Source organism: Pholcus phalangioides, unplaced genomic scaffold (assembly GCF_987345545.1).
Source record: "Pholcus phalangioides strain wild (caught in Gottingen) unplaced genomic scaffold, Ppha-v1.0 ptg000018l_1, whole genome shotgun sequence".
Lineage (NCBI taxonomy): Eukaryota > Metazoa > Arthropoda > Arachnida > Araneae > Pholcidae > Pholcus > Pholcus phalangioides.
In genome coordinates, this window is record NW_028301611.1 from 559,018 (window position 1) to 581,447 (window position 22,430).

General features: G+C 41.1%; 1 protein-coding gene across 1 annotated transcript in view; it reads right to left on the minus strand.

Annotated features, from left to right (window-relative positions):
• Positions 1-22,430, minus strand: part of LOC149071492 (sodium/potassium/calcium exchanger 2-like) — a 203,735-nt gene that overhangs the window by 21,558 nt on the left and 159,747 nt on the right. Inside the window, exons 4-6 of the mRNA XM_089247910.1 lie at positions 12,895-13,286; positions 10,627-10,866; positions 2,392-2,580 (exon numbers count right to left, since the gene is read on the minus strand). Of these exons, the coding sequence (XP_089104036.1) occupies positions 2,392-2,580; positions 10,627-10,866; positions 12,895-13,286 (821 nt within the window). The remainder of the gene's footprint in view (positions 1-2,391; positions 2,581-10,626; positions 10,867-12,894; positions 13,287-22,430) is intronic.

Below are 22,430 nucleotides of genomic sequence, written 5' to 3' on the forward strand. Positions count from 1 at the left end.
GACCTGCGAATCTATGAGGGAGGTACTCCTACATTTTATATAGGTGTACTCCCTTCCTCCCTTAGTTAACTACAAACATTTCCGTACTCGATTCACAATTCCCTATCCGGGCAATAACAGCCACTTCCCTAAACCCATATACAAAACACCCCACTTAACGGACACCCTTCAAATGTGGTTACCCCTGATTTACGGTAAATTAAAAAAATTTCCAACAAAAAGCCCATTTAAATATTGTATTTTGAACTCCCTGTTTTTTTTTACGGTCATTCTCAGATATGCTGTCACGGAAACCATTTTCATTATTCGTTCTATTGGACTAAAATCCCTGTACGGACACCAATAGTTGCAATTTTAATTCGATCTATGATCACTGGAGGGCAGCAAAACTTTTAATATTTAATCAAGATTTTTGTATTTGGATACGTTTGAATGAAATTTTGGCTGGAAGTTTGTAATTGATTAGCAACTTCGATGTCCAACTAGAATCTGAAATCACATGTTGATGGTTGTGCTCGTATTGTCGAAGCAGTTGATTGACGGTTTATTAATATAACTCATGGTCCATCCCGTTGAAAATTTTAAACACTTTGTTCATGTCCCTCCCCCCGATATATACATATTCAAGAGACCATGTCTCTCTTCGGCGCCGTGTGCCGTGAAAGTAGAAGGATCACTTTAGGAGAACGCGAAGAGACCTTTTTCAGAATGAAACCGAGAATCTTGTACGCTTTTTTTGACCACTGCTGAATAATGTTCAGACACTAAAGCCGCTCGTCAATAATAACAAGACCCATATCTGTGATCCTAACTGCATCCGGAACGACACCACCGTTCACCTCGTAAGTGAAACGTGGGTTGTTCGAATCAAAATGAGTAACTATGCACTTGTCAACGGTGAAAGTCATGCTCCAATCGCTAACCCATGCTGCAATCGTATTCAAGTTCGTCTGAAGCCTCTCCCTATATCGCTTTGATTTCCGACTACCCTTTATTACCGCCATTTACTAATTTGGTTGCAATCCCATCGATACCTTTGATCGAGCTTATCGATAAAAAGTGCAAAAAAGGAATGGGATTAAAAACGCTTCTTTGAGGGACTCAACTTTTGACAACTGTTAAATCAGAAAATTTACCGTTCAACATAACCTGCTGTGACTTATCTCGCTTCTATCTACTTCAACAAGTTGCTCCCAATCCAAATCTCATGTAAACGCTTCAAGATTTTACCATACTGGACCTGATCGAGTTCGATTCAAACTCAGTCATTTTCGAGCTTCAAGCAGAATATTGTCGCCGTCCATCGCACGACGTCATTCAACGTATACATACGCTAAAAGGAGGGAATATTCTATCCGCTTCCATAGATATGTGGTAGAGCACTCGTCCGGTATACACGAGACCGGGGTGCGAGTTCCAGTGAGGGCAGCGGTGAGCATCAATATCTCTTCATACAACCAGTTTCCCGTTTACAGTGTCCTGAACGCATGCGCCAAATTTTAAGCGAAGGTAAAATACACATAACAAAGCATTTTTTGTATAGCAATGTGGGTCGGAAATGAAAAGTGTTGGCGGAAAAACACGAAATGCCAAGGAAATGAAAAAACAAAACTTTTTTCATTTACATCATTGTTTCAAAGTCTTGTTAAGAATGTCTTGGTACAATTAAATGCTGAAACGTCCGACCATCAACAGTGATAAAGCCCTGGAAGCGAAGATGAAATGATTGGCGTACATTGTGGCCAGCAATATGTGGTCCTCCTCTGCTGCAAGCAGTCAACATCATTTCAAAAGGCGTATTTCGAACCTGATGGACCAATTCACGTTCTATGAGAAAACAGACATGTATTTTATGTACGGGGCTTCTTGTAGTAACGGAAGAACAGCGATAAAATTGTATCGTGAACGCTTTCCCACTAAGACAATGCTGGATCACAAAAGTGGGGCCGCAAGTCTCTTGCTGGACGCTGCTACGTCTGTATCGATGTTCGTGTTGGTGGCAACATTCGAGCTCTTACTACAATTATTAATGTAAATAAAAAGCTTTTACATTTCCCCAGCATTCCGTGTTTTTCCCGCCAACACTTTTCTTTTCCCACCCCATATTGCTAAACAAAAAGAATGTTTCTTTATGTGCATTTTACCTTCCCTTAAAGTTTGGCTCGTGAATTCAGGGACACCCTGTATATTGCATTAACACGTGTGTGGAGAGGATGACTTTCTCTACATAAGGAAATATAGTTAAAATTTTTGGTGAGAGAGCTATGCTAAGATAGGTTAAAGCTGGTGAGATGAGGTAGTATTTTGTTTAATAAGCTTCGATAAATCTTGACGATATTGAAATTAATCGACTTCTCATTCCCTTATTGATTGATATGTGAGTGGACTTACATCTCTGCGAACGTCGGGTAGAGTGAGCCATAGGGGGAATATGATCGGAGCCATGAGCATGTAAGTGATCCTCTTCCTTGTGGTTTGCGGCCACGAGATGTCCAGTGGTTCTTCGACTTCCATTTCTGGCTCCGGGGGTTTCGGCTGGAGCACGGTGACTCCTTCGATCATCGTGTGAGTGACGTCACTCTGAAATTGATACACAGTTAAACATTCAGTTTCATTCATTGTACACCATCCATTAAGCATAGTAAATATAGAAAACTTGTAGAGGATACGTTCGATTCCCTGATACGAAGGTTTAGTTGAATTTTTTTCTGTTTCATCAAAAATTCATCTTTGCGACAGCCAGTTGTTGAAAACCTTTTGTATGGATAGCAAAGAGTGACGTCATCCTTTACCCCTTAATTCTCCAAAAACAGTTTTTATGAAAATTACTCACAAAAAATACTTCCCCTCGATTCTTCTTACGCTATCAATAACTCATTAACCACCGAAATTCCTAATTATAAATATTTGGGTGTAATTATTTCTGCCGACCTCCGTTGGAACCTCCATGTCAGTTACGTCTTTCTTAAATTTCTCCAAAAACTCTTTTTTTCTTCGTCGAAACCTCAAAAACTCCACCCGTCACAACTCTGCCTCTTTTGAGGTAACGGAAGTAAGGTGCTTTGCATCAGTCCGGGGCTGTTAGCGGTTCTATCTATCTATCTATCCACCCGTAACAATGGTCCATGCAAATTTTCTCCCTAGTCATTGGGTTCAGCTGTCCATTTCAGTCAAATGGTCTTGTACGTTGCATCGAGTCGATGGCTGTCGTCATGGGGAGAACGACGCGAGTGATTCTATACTTGCGAGCACGGGGCAAGGGGAGCCACCCCTACAAATCTAAGGTCAGAGTTGTGTTCCGACACAACTCTGCCTCTTTTGAGGTGACGGAAGTAAGGTGCTTTGCATCAGTCCGGGGTTTTGTGAGCGGTTCTATCTATCTATCTGTCCACCCGTCACCTCAGACATCTCTGCTTCCAAACCTACATAATTCCTGTACTCTCATATGCCTGTAAAATCTGGGACCTTCATACTCTCTTTCTTAGACAAATTAGAATCGATACAAAATAAATCCGCTCGTTTAATTCTTAACTGTTGGTCATCCTCCGTCAGTGAACTCAAGCGCCAACTCAATATGTAAACGCTTTTCACCCGTAAACATATCTCTCGATTAACTTTCCCTTTCACAGTCCTTCATGGCTATTTTCATATCGACGCTTCCAATTTTCCAACTCCAGCTTCATACTTTTCAAAAATAATTAACCATTCACAGAAATTGAAACCCATCTTTGCATCCACAGATTGTTTCAAATTCAGTTTCTTTCCTCGAACCATAACCGACTGGAACAACCTCTCAGTCAAACGTTATTGATTGTACGACAGTTTTTGATTTCCTTTGTTACATCAAAATCGTCTCTGCCAAACTTCATCACCGCATTCCCTTGTATAGGCCTCGGCCAAGCAATATTGTATTAATAAATAATAAATTGTATATTTTTTAATTTTTTTTATCGAGAGTGGTGCGGCTCAGGTTCCACACAAAATATAAATTTTGTGATGAACCCAAGTGGGTGGGAGGTCTTAAACAGCCTCAGACCCCAGATTCCGGTTCTTATGCACAACATGTTCCTGCCTGTAAACCAATGTATTATAAATTCCACAGATGACTGCTTACGAGGTGCATGTATACTTTTTAGACATTACACTTAGAGATTAGATTATACATTACATTATACTTAGATAAGAAATTGTCAACACGCGAATGCAGGGAAAAAGCGTCTCAAAGCATCTGCCGAAAGCGCGCATGCGCTAACTTGATGCAGAACTCGAATAACAAAAATTAGAGCTATTCCCTATCGACGAGGGGCAACATTTTCACAACTAAGCATGTGTGATTCTCTCAGTATAAGCCATTCATAACGTTTTGGATACTTCAAGTCCAGACACCCTGTATAAATCGGTTCCTGTGAATACCAAAGAGTCAGACAAATTATGAGCATGGGTACGATATCGGTCACTATACAATACGAAAGCAACCACATTTGAACATAAACCGTAATACATTGAATCGAAAGGAAATGCCGAACGCATTGCGATTTATTTAGTACTTGCCACAAAAGTGAACTCGAAATATTTCTTCCAGTGGCGAAAAAGGCACTTAGATATATACATACACTCTGTAGCAAGGCTCCAAGATGGAGCTCCAAGAGAGAGGAGTCAGAGGGGAAATGAAAAATTACGTAATAAATCTTCTCGTTCCTAAAATGTTCCATTTGTTTGCGGGTCTGAAGAGAGAAGATGCATGTATATAACTTTCTCCCATTTCCCCTTTGTATAGAAATATCTCGAGAGCAAATAAATAGGAATAAAAAAGCAATGGGATACGGTACACATACAAAAATGGCCGCCGGCTATCGCCGCAACCGCTCTTTTTGTATGGTAAAATATTGTACATAAAAAGCAAATTTCCATTCTTTAGGAAATTCCCTCTTGAGCTCTTCTGTCTGCCCTGAGAGTTCAGGAGGGAAGATGAGAAATGCCAATGTAACAAAAGACGACAAGCATCAGCACAGTTCTACACAAATAAAAATGAAAATGATGTACATGAATTGTCTCGGAAGGTTTTTTGTGTTTTCAAGAAAATGGTGGGCATGTTCCTCTGGGGGGTCGAAGAATGTGGATGTAACTATAGATTAAAGTCTCAGGAAGAAATAATTTCCCTTGAGGAATAAATGAAAGTAAATACGCGCGTGAATATAAACCATAGAAATGAATGGACCGATCCGAAGACGTGCTTCCTTGATGCATTGCAAAGGAGATTGTGTTATATGTATGCAGTTCCTGACCTCAACTGGGGTCGCAGGAGTTCCCAAGATGGCACGTTCAGATCCACTTACAGTCAGGGGTTCTTGAGCCACGTGTTAAGACACAAACTTTATTTGCAGGTGTTTCCGAGATTGATCGTTCAAATCCACTTGCAGCCAGGGATTTTGGAGCTATGTGAAATCATTCGAACTTGATTGGCAGGTGCTTCCGAGATGAGTCGTACAAATCTACTTAAGGGGGGGTCATTCAAGTATTACGTCAGCAGATTTTTCTCTAAACGCATATTGAGATCAGATACGTACGCAAGTGCCCCCCACCCCCAGATGATTGGAAATTTATTTTTGATGTAATTTGTTTTTGTAAATAAAATATCGGAAGAGAAACATCGTTATATATATTATTATAATCAATTTCTGTCAGTTTCAATGCTGTTTGAAGGCTAAAAACGCAAAATTTATCTTTAAAAAATTTCTTGTAACCCACACCCTCTAAGCATTTTGAGCAGACCCCCCCCCCTCCTCCCCCGATCGTACGAGCCGTCTTCGTACGCCTCTGATTCGGATTGCCCTCCAAGAATATGCATAGGTAGACAATACTTGCTCCTCCCTCCCGATCACCATGCACACACTCGGTGAACCAACCATCCCTCCCAAGTTCGAAGAGCATGTATATTCGCGTATGAACAGGAATCCAGCAAATCGCTCAAGGACAACACATGTGACGCAAAATCATTTAGCCGAACAACCCCCCCCCCCATTAGTGAAACAAGACTTGAGTGGTCCGTTGAGGTATCAGAGATATACTAGGTCATGGGTGTCCAACATGAAGTTTCTCGCAGAACCATTGATAGTTATAAGGCTATTCGGCGGAAACCTTGATGATGATAATGAGGCTGTTGTACGGAACATAAAAATTTGTTGAATATTTATCCCAATGTGGGAAAGTGTTAAAGTAGAGTTACCAGAGATTCCTAATTAGGGCGGTATTCACCGACATGGTTTAAACTGACCTGACCTGAATAAAACTTTTTTCGGCGGTTCCGCGGCACGTTCGTCTGGTTTAAACTATAGTCACAATTTTGTTATGAGAGATTGACAAGGATTGGTCAAATTCAGGTTTTTAACCAATCTCTATGTTGATCTCTTATCCAAAAATTGTGACTAGTTTAAACCTTGTCGGTGAGTACGGCCCTTAGAATTTTAGATTTTTAATTGGCGATCTCAATCTCTCCTTTTGTATATCCGTATTTGTTTCAAAATTTTGATTATATAAAAAGAAATATATACTTCCGATACTTTTTATGCAAATACACAATCAATTTGAAGGTTTTTTCAACAACTGGCTGTTGCGAAGATGAATTTTTGGAAAGAGCGAATTCAAAGCCAAAGCTCACAGTTGCTGACGATGCCACCAGATGGCGACTTATCCGAGGATGATGCCACTCTCCTCTATCCTTCCCCGTGACCCTCTTTACCTTTCTGGAAATGTATAGGAGAAAACGAGGACTGAACTCAGGGGGTGCCCTAAAACCGGTTTTCTAGCTACTCTTTCCGAAAGATCAAGTGACGTCACCCGATTCCTCACGCGACCGTCTCCCGTTGGAACACTGAGTAAAATTACTGTTTTTTGATAATTTTTTTTGCATAGTTCTAATTCACAAAACACTATCATTTTTTCAGAGTAGATGCCGCAAATACAGCTGATTATCAAAATGTATTTTTTTTATTTTTTTGAAAGTTTTTTTTATTTTTGACAGATTTTTTTTTCGACCCATGTATGCAATGTTAAATCAATGGGAAGTATGCACGTTTGTGTAAAATCAAAAAGGGAATTATCAGAATGGGGGAAAAACATTTTCCCCATAAATGATGGCCTTGTGATATTCAACGTTCAGTGGGAATGTATAAATTGGAATAAGTTATGTTTTCATCTTTTTCTTATAACTGGGCCTTACATTCAGAGCCGCAACTAGGGGAGAGCAGGCGGGTTTGATCTGGGAGGGGGGACAAATTTCATCCTTTCACCTCTCCTTCAATCAACATTACAAGCAGGGCCGCAACTAGATGCTTGGTCACCCAGGGTAAGTGCGCATTTTAGCGCCCCCTTGTAATGTTGAAGGAGAGGTTTGGGAATAAAATTTGTGTCCCCTCTGGTCCAGCGCCCTGGGCCATGACACACACATCCTGGAGTGGGGCCCCTAGGCTGGAATCTTTGCGGACCCTTTTATGATGAATTTATACTGTGAAAAACAAACATAATGAAAATCATCCCGGGATCCCAGGGCTGGAGCTTTGCCAGCCCACCCCTTGAGGGGGCCATGCCCTGGGCACGAGACCCACCTGCCCCACCCCTCAGTTGCGACCCTGATTACAAGGGAACGCCAGAATATGTACTTGTTTGGCTGACCAAGTATCGGTTGCGGCCCTGCCCACATTACTTGTTGAACATAGAACAGGGACTGATTTCCGCATGTGGAAGTGAAGCATTTGCTCTGGGACAGGACCACAAATAGATACTTGTTCAGTCGGAGCAAGTAAGTATTTTGGCGTCCCCTTGTAATGTCGAAAGAAAGGTTAGAGGATAAAATTTAGCCCAGGATCCGGAGCACCAGACCCACCAGTGACCCTCTGGGTTACGGCCCTGCCCAGGAGTTTCAACATTTAAACAACATGCGTTCACTGATCTGATTAACAAAACGTCTTTGAACCAGGTCACGGTTACCCCCCATGTCTGATTTGGGCCCCGACATGGATGTTCAAACTCTTCAGTTTGCGGGCCATACGACAATGAAAACAGGGATAAAATTGATTTCAAAATGTTTAATTGATGCTTGAATAATTTCTGCATAGTTACTACTGCATCACAATCATCACAATCATTAGTGCATTACATAATATAATTCGATTTCGCATACGTGTTACCCAGGCGTGTACTTTTTAGCTGCGGGCCACAAACTCTCTCTGATACAGTTATCGTGTTGTAAGCACTAGGTACTTTCTTAACAACACTTTTTCGCGAGCCGTATGGAATCTCTTGTCATCCCACCACGATGGGTGGGGGACTGGTTGTCCCGTATATACGGGACTCTAGCCCTTATGCAGGAGGGGGCAGTGGTTGTTGCATTGTATATTTATTAATTATGGGGGGGGGGGCTCAGCCCCCTCGTAAAATTTATTAGGGAGGGGCTCGAACTGCCTCAACCCCAGGTTCCAGTGCCCGGGGGCAGGACGGGATTTAGTCATTCAGCGGCCCGGTGCAAAAACAGTTTTTTGGTCCTGGTGATAGGGGTTGGGCCCAGAGGTTAACTAATTTTTGCTCTATAAACCCACCGAAATTTCTTTTAGGGGCGGGGTAGGGTCTTCGAATTTGGATCCTTAAAAAAACTTTCCGAGGAGGAGGCCCCAGTAAGTAGGGCGAGGGCTTATCACAGTGTTAAGGCCATGGCCAATTTATGGGAAAGACAGACTGGGCTGTAGGGACTTTAGTTATCGGTCTTATGTTTATACATATATAAAAAATAAAAATTATTTTTTTAAGACCTCCCTACCTAACTAGAAATGGTTACACAGTACCCCAATTAGATGATTGGTCAGTCGGGACAAGCACGCATTTTAGTGCCTCCTTTTAATATTGAAGGAGAGGTTAAAGGCAGTGCCGTCTTAACGCATGGGCCCACCCGGGCCTCAAGAGAAGAGGGGTCTCAGAAATTCGAGAAGAAGGTGAATTTTTCGAGAATTGGCCAGGTAGGGCCTCAGAAAAATCACTCGGCCCGGGGGCCCATGATGCTCTTAAGACGGCCCTGGTTAAAGGTTGAAATTTTCACCCTTTCTGGTTCATCGCCCAGGGCACCAGACATGACTGCTCCCCCCTCCTTGCGGCCCCGTGATTGCTTATCAATTTGCATGCTTAATCTCGAACAATATCTCATTATGATGAGGGCCACCTCTGCGTGAGACCCCCAGGCCGTGTCCGGGTGGGCCCATGCGTTAAGACTACTAGGAAAGAGCGCGATTACTTTTTTCAATGCCGTTAAAAAACGAACGAAAACCCCTTCCTCTTATTATTGCCCCTTACCCACGGTTCCGTGGCATCCTGTTTGGGAATCAATTTCACTACATTATAACTGTTTAAACAAGTTCAGGTGTCGGCGAGTTCAAAATAATGATAATGATAATAATAATAAATAATAAATTAATAATAATAAATTAATAATAATAAATTAATAATAATAAATTAATAATAATAAATTAATAATAATAAATTAATAATAATAAATTAATAATAAATTAATAATAAGTAATTAATAATAACTGTTATTACCAAGAAATTATTTTTAATTCAACCAAAATTATTAAACACTTTCAAATGTATCTAATATTTTTCTTTCCCTGTATGTTTTTTTCCCCGTAAAGACGCGTTCCTGATAATTTCCCTCTCATGATTTCTAGAATTTCCCTCTCGTGGAAGAGAGAAGCTGCTTCCATTGACTTAACATTGCATACATGAGTTGGGAAAAAAATTCATTAAAATTCAAATAAATTTTTTAAAAATAAAAATAAAATATCTTGACAATGAGCGGTTTTTGTGGCATCCGCTCAAAAAAAATGATGAAGTTTTGAGCGTGAAAACCATGCGAAAAAATTCATGAAAAACCAACAACTTTACATTATGTTCCCGTTTGCGTGGGTCACGTGAGGAATCGGGTGACGTCAAAACCAGTTTCATTCTGAAGCGCGCGCTTGCTAATACTTAACCTTATATATATATTCTAGAAACCTTGGGCTGAACTAGAACGGTGAGGTGTAAGACATTTTGTGGACATTGTAGGATTGTGTCGCTATCTTTACCTAGGGCAGGAGCGGATCTAGAGCTCGCTGTGTTGAGAGGGCTGATTTTTACAATTTTTTTTTTTGTCTTGTATTTTCCGGGGAAGACCCCATTTTTCCTCAGTCACGATTTTTTCCCGTTTTTTAGAGTCACCGTTTTCCTGAATTTGTTATTTAAGTAAAATCGTTAATACAGGTAATTTTCAACGGATTGATTCAATGCAATATTATCGTATAGAAGTTACGAAAATTTCATGAGTTATCGCATTGGGCGGGGGAGCAATATTGCATATTTCTCCTCCTCCTCATAGATCTGCGAATGACCTAGGGACCCCCTCCCCCCATTTTGCGAAATATTGGATTTTCTATCTTCAGGTCTAAAGCAAATTTCTAAAAAACTGGTAAGTATTTTTCATCGTAAATAACTGTGGTCAACCCTTTTGTTTGAGAAATGCTGATCGGCAAATTCTTGGTATATATAGATATGCCAAAGGTACCAAAAGATCTCCAAAAAAAGCAACAACAAACAACTTACCGTCACATTACCCATTATTCCAGACCCGGATTGTATGATACTGACAGCCGGAGTATCAGGCATAATGGTGCTGATGGAAGTGATCTGTGGTGGCACCCTCTGTCCTCCGGTGCCTCTTAAGGAGTTGTTCCGCATCTGGACGCTGTCTCGAATGTTCTCGGTGGTCCTTTCGTCTGGGCGTTCTTGGAGTACCAGCCTGTCCGCCGTTCCGTTGACCAGAGAACTCACGAGCGTCGATGACTGTGATGTAGAAAAGGGGGGGGGGAGATGAAATATATATTACACATGTTTACTCAAAGTGACAACACTGTAAATCAAGCCTAATCGTATTTAAACTGCGTGAACCAATCTAAACTGTTTAAAAACAGGACAGACAGGAATATAAACCTCCTCTAAGAATAAACGCTCGATAACGTGACCTTCAACACCCGAAAATTTGTATGCGATTACAGGCATACAAATGACTCTTTCGTCTCTTACACACATTCCAGTACTATATATAAATCATAGTGACTGGCACCAGTTGACGCGGCACTGAGAGGATTCCGAGCACGTAAGCTTTAAATTATATGGGAGTGAACGACAGCAGTGTGTTACACGCCAGCAGTGTTGGTCGAACGCTACGTGAACCGGAATGGTATTTTACGTGTCCAACGGTAGTTTTCCTATTTTGCCCCCACACAGCAGGAACGGAACTTCCGATCACGTGACTTCTTTGTTTTGCCCACGTGCTTGCTGTGTATGCGTGGGATTAGCGTTAAACCCCCCATACTTTGGATGAAATGTCATGGTCAAATGGTCAAATACAAACAGTGTTGAACTGGCGTCTTTCGTGGTGTTGATATAGGTTTTTGTCGGTGAAAACCAAGTATAAAAGCATTTCTGTGGTTCCACCAAGTTCTCTTTTTCAAAGAATTTTTTTTCCTCATTGCCCCTCCCCTCAACCACGACCTCCTATATAACCTAGGTTATCTAGGTGGTCGTGCCTCAACTCAAGTCATCCTATACTGAAACCATAGCTTTTACCGCCCCCGGACCATTTAAATCGACCCACGGGGGCGATATTGCCCACATTGGGAAACTGATCTAGGACATCCCGAAGAACGTGATTATGAGCAATGATTATATGGATTCGTATTAAGATCTGTTTGCAGATTCATTAACGGCTTTGGTACAGTTTCTTTCCCGAGGAAAAACTTTTAGGGCGGAGAATGTTCTTCACCACTGCCGATCAAATCTCCAAAGCCCTTATTATTGAAAACGGATCTTTTCTCTCTGTATCCACGTAAAGGGAGCTCAAAAGTCTTTCTTTCAAACCGAGCACAACTCAGGTGTATCGCCCCCCATGGGCAATTAAATACTACTCAGTGAGTTGCACTGGAAATGTCAATGTGTGAACCTAACATTCTGAGTACGTATCTAGTGTTGTGTCTGATTTTTCAGTGCTGCCACCGTCACTAAGAACACTCGACCACCCCAGCGGCTACTAAAAAGACTATTAACCTGGTCTGAAGCAGAATTTTTCCACCTTTGAAACAGTACGTGGGCCAAAAATAAAATTTCCATGTAGCCCGATGGCCAAAAAACTCATGATATATTCAGTGGCGTCTTAACGCATGGGCCCAACCTGGCGCGGCCCGGGGGCCTAAAGAGAAGAGGGGGAGGCCTCACAAAAATAAGATCCGGTTAAAATTTTCTAGAATTTACCAGGTAGGGCCTCATAAAAACCACTCGGCCCGGGGGGGGGGGGGGTCCACGATGCTCTTAAGACGGCCCTGGATATATTATCTCTATTCACAGAGGCGTCTTAACGGGTGGATCCAACAGGGCCACAGGGCTTCGAGTCAAATCGGAAAACATTCATTATTCCGACATAATTTTTCATGAAGTAAATGCGCATTTTCTGGAATAATTTGTTCATTTACACTGTGAAAGTTCATTAAATATCATTTTTCATGAATTCTTAAATTATTTTTCGATCAGATATGAATTTTCATTAAATATGAATTTTCATCTGGACTGCTCTCTCTAGAAAATCATATTGCCCACTTCACTTCCCTTGGGGCGTGGGCCCAACGTTTGAGAAACAGGGGGGGGCAAATAGATTTTGGGCTTGGTACCCACAAAAAAAAGAACAAAACTTGTTAATATTGGATTTTCAGGAGTCAGTTTTCATCAGTTTCTGCACATTCCAGAATCTTTCAGAGTAGCATACGATATAATATACAGTACATAATCAAATAGTAATGACGCTAAATATATTCTTACCTGTACATTCTGGAAGTTTGATAACGGATCCGAACCCTTTGGTACGAGTTGCCTTCCAGCCGGACCCTTGGGGTAACTGACAGCGTCTTGGCTGTACTGAGCCGGTCCATCCGTCGGCCCGACCATGTAAGGGCTCAAGCCTGGCGTGTTCGTTGCGGTCTCCATAACTGCCGCCTGGGACCTGGGACTCGGTGGTCGCGCGTTGTTGTTCCTTAGAGGTCTGTTGCACGTCGGGCAAGTGACGCAGGTCGGGCAATTCTGGCAAGACGCGCAACACCCCGCCAATGGTTGGGCAGGGGCCGAGGGATAGCCGCCGTTGGCCTTCGCCGCGTCCAGTAACACCCTAAGTGATGCTATGGCATGAAGCTGGGAAGCCTTCTCGTCCAGTTTACCTAATGGAAAAGACATATTTCGATATCACAGCTGCAAATGCGGTAACTCCGGTTATTACGCAAAAATGGTTTACCGTTTTGCTGAGTTTGGTGAATTTATCACTTTTGCCGGTGATTATGCATAACGGCACCCCCTCCCCAAACGTCGTTGGTAAACATGATAAATCGTAATAAATTCGCATTTGCCGGTTTTACTATGCATAATCATCATTTTTTTATTCGTGAATATGAGAAATCGGTCCCATTGCCGTGGTATGATTTATTATTTAGATACGTCGATTTTCGATGGGGCGACAGGGATCGTTATAACGAGCGTCGACTGTATAAAGCACGTCTATCTACTTCCTTTAGCGGTATATCGTGAATAATGAGTCAATATTAAGTAACTTGTTTTGGGTGTTTCAATTCTTCTTTTCCGAGCATCCCCCCGCTTCATGTTTGAAGTGTGAATTGTCTGTGGCCCCCTTTGGACAATTTATTCTTCTCGTGGCCTCCTTGTTTTATCCTGAGCCCCCACCTTCACTCTCATATAGGAGCGAGACCTTCCTACTTATTGAATGTTCTTGTAGCGGAAGAGGGGTTGTCTGGATGGCCCCTACCGTTATGATGAACAGTGTCGTCTTAACTTATCGATCCACCCGGGTTCGGTCCGGGGCCTCAGGGGCAGAGGAGCCTCGTGAAATTGAGACATGTTTAGATTTTTTCTGTGTAAGCATGTAAATTGAAAAGATAATTATCATTTTTTTTGCCATTGAGGGTTTTAAAAAAAAAAAATACTTTCTGGTAGAAGGCCCATTGATTCTCTTAAGACGGCCCTGAAGATGGCCCTTATTACTAATCAACATAATTATTCTCGAAAAACGTGATATCAGATGTCATTACCAGGGCCGTATTTATGTTTTTGCCGCCTGTGGGCTATGGGGTCATTAAAGTATTACGTAAGCATCAGTGGGGGGGGGGGGGGTTCCAATTTGCTAGCTTTTGATGACAAGGGAGGAGAGGGGTTTGGATGATGCTTACGTCATCAACCACCCTTTATGAAGATATGAAATATTTTTAATGGGGCATCTTATTCGGTGCGCAAAAACGGGAAAGAAAACCTTTCGATAGTTATTGGGCACCTAAACCAACATTCTCCCTATTGATAAGTCCCCGTATCTCCACCCATGGGTTAAAATTTTAAATGGGGGCCCGCCAGTGGTTTGTGCACTCGTGGGAATGGAATGTGCTTGCATTACTTGAATGTAGATAGCGTGTGTCCCACAATCGCCTGACGGTTTTCAAAACGGGAATAACAAGAAAACGGTGACGGATATTAAAGTTTCAAGGGATTATATATTATATTATATTAATGTTTCAAGGGATCGTATAGTTATTAAAATAAAATAAAAAATTAAGTTTTTGTGTGGACAAACTGTGCCCAAAAAACCGAATTGAAAAGTTGTTGCCCTGTCTGTTCTGATGCCAACAAAAAAATTCCCACGCGCCAGGTGGGGGTTCGAAACTGGGGGAAGGAGGGGAGGGGGGTCAAAAAATCATTCCCTGATGTATTGATTTCACGACGCTAATTGGAGAAATAAGGAAAAGCATGCGGTTACGTTAGAGAAAAAAAACAGAGCACTTATTTTCTAGTTATCCTCCACTATTACATATATTAATGTTATTATGCCATCATTTGCGAGAATGAGTGCGGAATATCGAATTCCCTTATAATCGAAATTTGCATTCGTAGGTATTTTTTTTTTCTATTTCTCAATTATAACGCGATTTATTCGTAATTTGCGTAAAGGGGGAAAAAAACTTTCATTTGATATAAAGGAGCTTCCAGGAACCTCCCTTTGACATCTTTTTTTTATGTCTACCATTAATTCAGTCTAATTCCTCCATTTTCCTCCAATGACTAAACGTGAAGGAAAACCGTGTTTAATGAAAAACATAAAGAATAATATCCCGAAAAATAGGTTCCCGTTATTCTTCGAATCCTTCGTAAAGGATATATCTCCGATTTTTCTGCAAAAAAGAAGTGAGTTTGATTTTTACACTTTCTCTAATGCAGTGATTCTCAACCTGTGGGGCGCGCCGCCCTGGGGAGGGGGGCGCTAGCATATCGAAAGAAATATGTATTATTTAAAAAAATGATTATTTTACTCTGAAAGGAAAGCAAAACAAAATGCATTATAAGATAATAAAAAATAAAATTCGCATTTACACTGATATAATACACTTCAAATAGGACTTTATCAGTACTGCACAATGTATTCAATAATTAGAATACCAATATAAATTAAAAACAAGTTCAATTATTTTTAGTGACTCCCTTGTGCTTGTCTTGAAGAGCAAAGTTTTTCGAAGGAAGGTTTAATATTAGAAATGGACACTCTGGGTTCTTTTTCTATATTTAGTTGAGATCTATATTTTGTCTCCAAAGCAGCCACTGCAGAAAATCCGGTTTCGCAAAGGTAGGATGTTGGAAATGGTAATAGTATACGAAATGCTCTTTCTTTTAGTGCAGAAAACTCATCATCCACACCTTCCCAAAATTCAAAGAGTGATTTATTACTAAATTTTGTCTTTTTATATCGCCACTTGCCGTGAAGTCTATGAAGATTTCTTCTTCAGCAGTTGAGAGACCATGGGGAGTATTTCGAAATGGACCCCTAACCCACTCGTAACTTGCTACCAAGTTGTCGTCAGCAAGAAAATACTTTTTGAAATTCTTTGACAGCATGGATAAATGATTTCCAATGGTTAGAAGAACCCCTTTCACATGTTGTTCTTCAGCTTTGTAAGTTTTAACACATTCATCCACATCAACAAACATTTCTAAGTTTTTTTGCTTTAAATTTCTGCTCCACAATTCTAATTTTCTACAAAAAGCATTAACTTTATCACTTGTATCCAACATATGTGTATTTGCTCCTTGGAGTTGAAGATTCAATTTATTTAATTTATCAAATATGTCTACCAAGTAGCTCAATTTCATCACAAATAAACGATCTCGAAACATCTCGGCTTCCGGTCGGTTTTCCTCTCCTAGAAAAATTGCGATTTCATCTCTTAATTCATAAACACGTTGCAAAAATTTCCCACGTGATAACCATCGCGACTCGCAATAAAATAGTAACGCTGAATGTACTGCACCCATATCTTTACAAAGTGCAGAAAAATTCTTGATTTTAGGGAGGTCTCATTCTTGTATAATTTACTACAGTCACAACCGTTGTTAGCACGTTATTAAGACCAGGGCTCATTTCTTTGGAAGCCAAAGCTTCTCTATGGATTCATGCAATGTGTCCAGACACACTGTGGGGATTTTTGTTTCACAAGTGCTTGTATACTTTGAAATTTTCCAGACATTGAACGAGCACCATCGGTGCATATTCCAACGCAATTTTTCCACTCTATGTTTGCGTCGTTTATAAAATCATTTAAGATAGCAAATAATGAGAGTGCTGTTGCTTTGAGTTCCATTTGTTTGCAGAAAAGTAGTTCTTCTACTGCTGACGTACCATCACAAAATCGAACATAAGCAATGAGATGAGCATCTTTTTTTGCTATCTATTGCCTCATCAAGCTGAATTGAAAACAATTTGTCACGTAACTTCTCGAAAAGCTGATGCTGTACATCTTCAGCTACATCACCAATTCGACGGGCAACAGTATCATTTGATAGAGGTATGGACTGTAATTGTTTGGCGAAACTATCCCCAAACATAGTTTCTACAATCTCGGATGCAGCTGGCAAAATAAGCTCTTCACCTATGGTATGAGGCTTTTTACATCTGGCTATTTTATATGAAACTTTGTAAGAGGCAAGTAAAGCTTTTTCATTCCCAGACAAAGTTCTTATAAAAAATGATTTTTGCTTTTCATGCGATTTTAATTCCAATTCAAAGAATTCTCGGGGTTTGTTAACGTACTCACCACGAAGCGTTTCCAAATGCCGTTTAAGTTTATTAGGTTTCATGCTATGTGCTGCCAAAATTTTTGAGCAAATGACACATAAAGGTCTTTCTTCTTCATTTACTTCAGTGCTGGTAAAACCGAAATTTAAGTATTCTCGAGAATATTTTCTTTATTTCATTTTTGGAACCACGCTACTCTGTGCACTTGTCGATGCTTCGTCTACTGCTCGCTTGCGCCCACTTAAAAATTTATCCATGTTTCTGTACAAATCTACTGCGGTAATATGTATTTAATACCGTTGTAAACCGTATACACCTCCTCTAGAATAAAATCACTTGAAATCCATTGTTACACACAAACTCTTTTCCCGTGATCTCGTCTCCACAAGCATCTCCCTTCTCTTCTTTACTCCTTTTTTTTTTCTTTCCGCAGTCCCCAACCGAAACTACATATTGTTCAGTATTTTCGTGACTTTCTCAGAGGAAAGATTGTTTCATTTTCGTTTAAAATAAGTTGATAAAAGTAATTTTCAGCAAATTATTTGAATGTAATGTTCCATATGAAAGTTCCAAAAATTTCATGGGGGGGGGGGGGTGCCGCCCTGTACTGCACTTGTGGGGGGGGGCGCGATGAAAATTATGATTGAAAATTGGGTCGCAAATACTGAAAGATTGAGAAACGCTGCTCTAATGGATACGCATCTGCCGCGCTACGCAATTCTGAGCTGTGTAAAAACTGGTTTTGGGTTATAATGAATGTATAAATTAAATTATGGAATGAAAAGCGCTTTAAAAAAAAAATTACGAACTCTTACACTCAGGCCACGACGACAAGCGTACGAGGTGGTGCCAAAAGGGGGGATTGATGTTTTTGGACTGCGTGTGGCGCACTTCAATAGATTCTCGTTGAAAATAGTAAATTTCTCGCGGATCACGAAAGGTTTATGGTCGTTGACGTTGGCCATCTTAGGCTGATCGAGTGATTTCTTCAGAGCGATGACGCCACATTTCCTCCCGCACAGGGCTACTGAGCCGCAATTCATCGCACCGAATCGATCGCTGGCTTTGGATGAAAAACTTCCGGCCGTTGTAACAAAAGTTTTTGCTACCCTATAGCCGCACTTCTCGCAGTACAGCGGAAAGTTGTACGAGGATTGTGACTGGGAATGAAACAAATTCATGGGGGGAGGGGGGTTTATTCATTCAATATTTCTTGGTCGAGGCCTATACAAGGGAATGCAGAGGTGAAATTCGACAGAGGACTCATTACCATGCGGCACCTTCTTGTACTCAAGGTCCCCCAGTGTGCCATCATCCGTTAAGGGTAGTCCTGGTTGACTCTGAAAGTAGTCAAAAACTTTCTCTCACCATATTTCACTTAAAAGCATCATTTCTTTGCATCCGCATTTTTTTTTTTCATAATGTGCCCCCCCCCTCACTCACTAAGCAGCTTGTAACGGTTCCTCTTCAACTTTATTTTCACTTCAAACGATGGCCCCAGGCTGAGAACACTGATTTACTTAGATATTACTGTACTAGTGAGCCAGAGTCTAAACTAGGTATAACGAACTTTGATTTAAATCATTTTTCCGAACACCCTCGGAATAACTCTCATTATTTACTTCTATTTGACGAATTTTGAAATGAGACCTCGATGTATCGATGTCGCACTCTGATTCTACAAATTTCACAGTCGTATAACCTCGATATAACGAACTCTCATTTAGCAAATTTCACGACTGAACCCCAATATAATGGTCTCGAATTTAACAAATTTTGCGATCGTACGTAAACGAACTCTCATTTGAGAAATTCTTTGATTTGCCGGATTTTCACAAGTTTTGTGCGTATGTAATCAGACCTTAATATAGCAAACTCCTATTTAACGGCTTATACAGTCGGACTCCGATAAAACGAACTCCTACTTGACAGATCTTGCGATTGCACCCTGATATAATGCGAACATTCACTTAAACAACCTTAACTATAACTACAACCAACGACGTCATCACCGGTATAAGTGATAATTTTTTTTAGCATTTATAAAATTTACCGACGACATTTGGGTACTATGCATAATCACCGATAAAAATGATAAAATTATCAGACTTATTGAAACGAATGGCAATTATATATAATAACTGGTTATTAATCATGAAAAATAAATATAATAAATAAAAATAAACATATAAGGAAATCTAATTATAATAGAAGAATAGTTCAGTATGAATTTTTTAATGGTATCACATAAATTCTTCGAAAATATTAAATTACACCACTTTGAAACCATTCCGACGTGTTTCCTATTGGCTATATTCCAGAAAACTCCACTCCAGAAAATTATCTTCAAAAAACATGAAGAACATTCTCTTATAAATACTGATTTACTCGCGTTATAAACGAGTTTTCTTTAAGACTTTCAATGCACTTGAATTCGCGTAAATGTGAGTATAATCATCAGACATATAGCTATAATCCAATTATACGTTCATACTTTCTAGTCTCTACCAGAGGTTCTGTTTTCTCAGCTTTAGAGCGTGATATTTTTTGTTGTTATACGGGGGTGTTTCAAAAAGAATCACCCGATTTGAAATGCGTATATTAGGGGCCGTTCAAGTATTACGTAAGCTAATTTTTAGCCATTTTTGACCCCCCCCCTCTCCCCCTTGTCAGCAAAATTCCGTCATCAGCTCTGCCCCTCTGAATCCTAACGCATATGAGCGGGATCAGGGACGTACACAGGTGGGGGCGGGCAGAGGGGGCTCGTGCTTTCCCCCCCCCCGACGCCTTTATATGCTATTATAATCAATTTCTGTTAATTTCAATGCCATTTTGAAGGCTATGAACTCAAAATTTATCTTTAATAAATTCATTGCGACCCACCCTCCAAGCCATATAATGATAAATCGCGTAAAAACCCTTGGCCCGTGGAACAAATATGGCCCTGGGGGTTATCTGATGCGGCCTGCCCTCCTGAAACCTAATTCTGTAAAAATGAACTAAGCAGCACATTTACAGATCGCTTAAGTGTCCCGTGGTACAATTCCAGAGCACTGCTTCTAGACAAAAATGCAAATCTTGTACGCCAAATACGTAAGCGTACACGTGTGTGTAGGCGGAGCCAGTAGAGAAACGGGCTTTATAAGCGCGCGTAAGTTAAGACGCATTTCGTTCGCTAGCACACCTCCGCGAATTTCTTGGTGTTATTTTGCAGCAATCGGTTAATTTCAAATTGTAACAGTAAAAATGAGTAACCACCAACGTTTAGGTGATGGAATGAGGTGGCGAATTGTGGGGAGACTAGAAGCAGGCCAATCTCAAGTCCAGATTTGTAGAGAGTTCAATTTAACGCCCAGCGTCGTGTGTAACTTATGGAAACAGGATACCGGATCCATCGGGAGAAAGCAAGGTGGTCCAAGAGCCACGACGGCCAGAGAATATCACCATTTAACGATTATAGCGAGGCGTAACACGAGTGCTACAGCTTCTCAGCTCTCTCGTCACTTGTATGCAGCCACAGGAACCCGTGTATCAAGGGTGACTGTTTCCAAAAGACTTCATGAGAGAGGGTTGTTTGCAAGAAGACCTGCTGTTTGCGTCCCGTTCACTTCTACGGACAGGAGAATCCGTTTATCATGGTGCAGAGAGCCTAGAGATTGGAGTATGGATCAATGGGCGACCGTTCTCTTCACTGATGAGTCCCGGTTCATCCTAAGCACTGATTCTCGCCGTACGTTCATATGCAGAGAACCAGGGACCCGCTACCTACCCTCCAATGTCCGCGAAATCGACCATTATGGCGGAGGAGGTTTAATGGTCTGGGCAGGCATCATGTAGGATGGCCGCGCACCTCTCCATGTCTTTGAAAGAGGCACTGTGACTGGTGTGAGGTATAGGGATGAGGTCTTGGAGCCCTATGTTCGCCTTTTCAGGGGTGCAGTTGGCCCAGAGTTCATTTTAATGGACGATAACGCGAGGCCACATAGAGCTCTTCTGCTCGACGATTTTCTAGAGAGTGAGGATATTCGCCGGATGGATTGGCCAGCCAGATCTCCAGACCTTAACCTTATAGAGCATGTCTGGGACGCTCTGGGGAGAGCAATTGCAACTCACAACCCCCCCCCCTTGCCGCTGTGGTGGTCGAGTAGTCATAGTGACGGGCTCGCATCGCGGGGACCCGGGTTCGAGCCCCACCTTCACCACAGTGGTGGTCGGCTGAAGTTGGTTTTCTGTGGTTCCCAACTTCGAGGCGCAAATGCGACCCGATCTCCCCGTTAAAAAGTCTCGGCACAGAGAGCAACAGTCCTACAAACAGTACAAATATTCAGTCAACACACATCACTCACTTCACTTCTGAGATATAGATGGCAGCACTGAAAAATCATACACAAAACTAGACACGCACTCAAACTGTTAGGCACACACACTTACACTTCTGGCACAACTCACTAGGTAGTAAATTGCCTATGGCGATAGACCTGAGTTGTGCTCGGTTTGAAACCCACCCCCCCTCCGGGAACCATCCAGGGAATGAAAACAGCGTTGCTGAACGAGTGGGACCAATTGCCACAGGAAATGATAAACTGCCTTATTTCAAGTATGAAATCACGCTGCGAGACCTGTATATCTGTAAGAAGAGACCATACCCCGTATTAACCCATTTTTTTGTTTATTCTGCAATCGCTGTTTCATACCTTCCGACTCCAACGAGTGTTAAGCACGATCATGCGTGTGTATTACAATTATTGAATGGTTATTTGTTTTGTATTGCATCAATGCATGTACATATCAAATTTCATTAAAATCAGTACAGTAGTTCTAGAGATAATCGACCAAGTCTGCAAATTCTCTTAATTTCTTACACTAGTGTAGAAAGAATACAAAAACCTGGAGTTCCTGTATAACGAAATTTCGTTATAACGAAGCGATTTTCCAGTCTCTTGGAGTTCGTTATAACGAGATTCGACTGTATACATAAAAATATATTTTGATATGTGCACAGTCAGCTCCACTTAAACGGATAAAATCCTCTGGAACCAAAATTTCTCCTATAGAGTTAATGTTAAAATTCAACGCTCAATGGAATAAGTTCAGAAAATTTTCCCCTTGAACCTTGGATCTTCACTCATATATCGGAGATGAGACTTTAACAGCTCATACCCACTCCTCCTTCATCATAGCTCTGCCAATTAAATGTGGTGTCTGCTAGTGTCTGCTAGTTTTTGAAGCCATGGTTAGT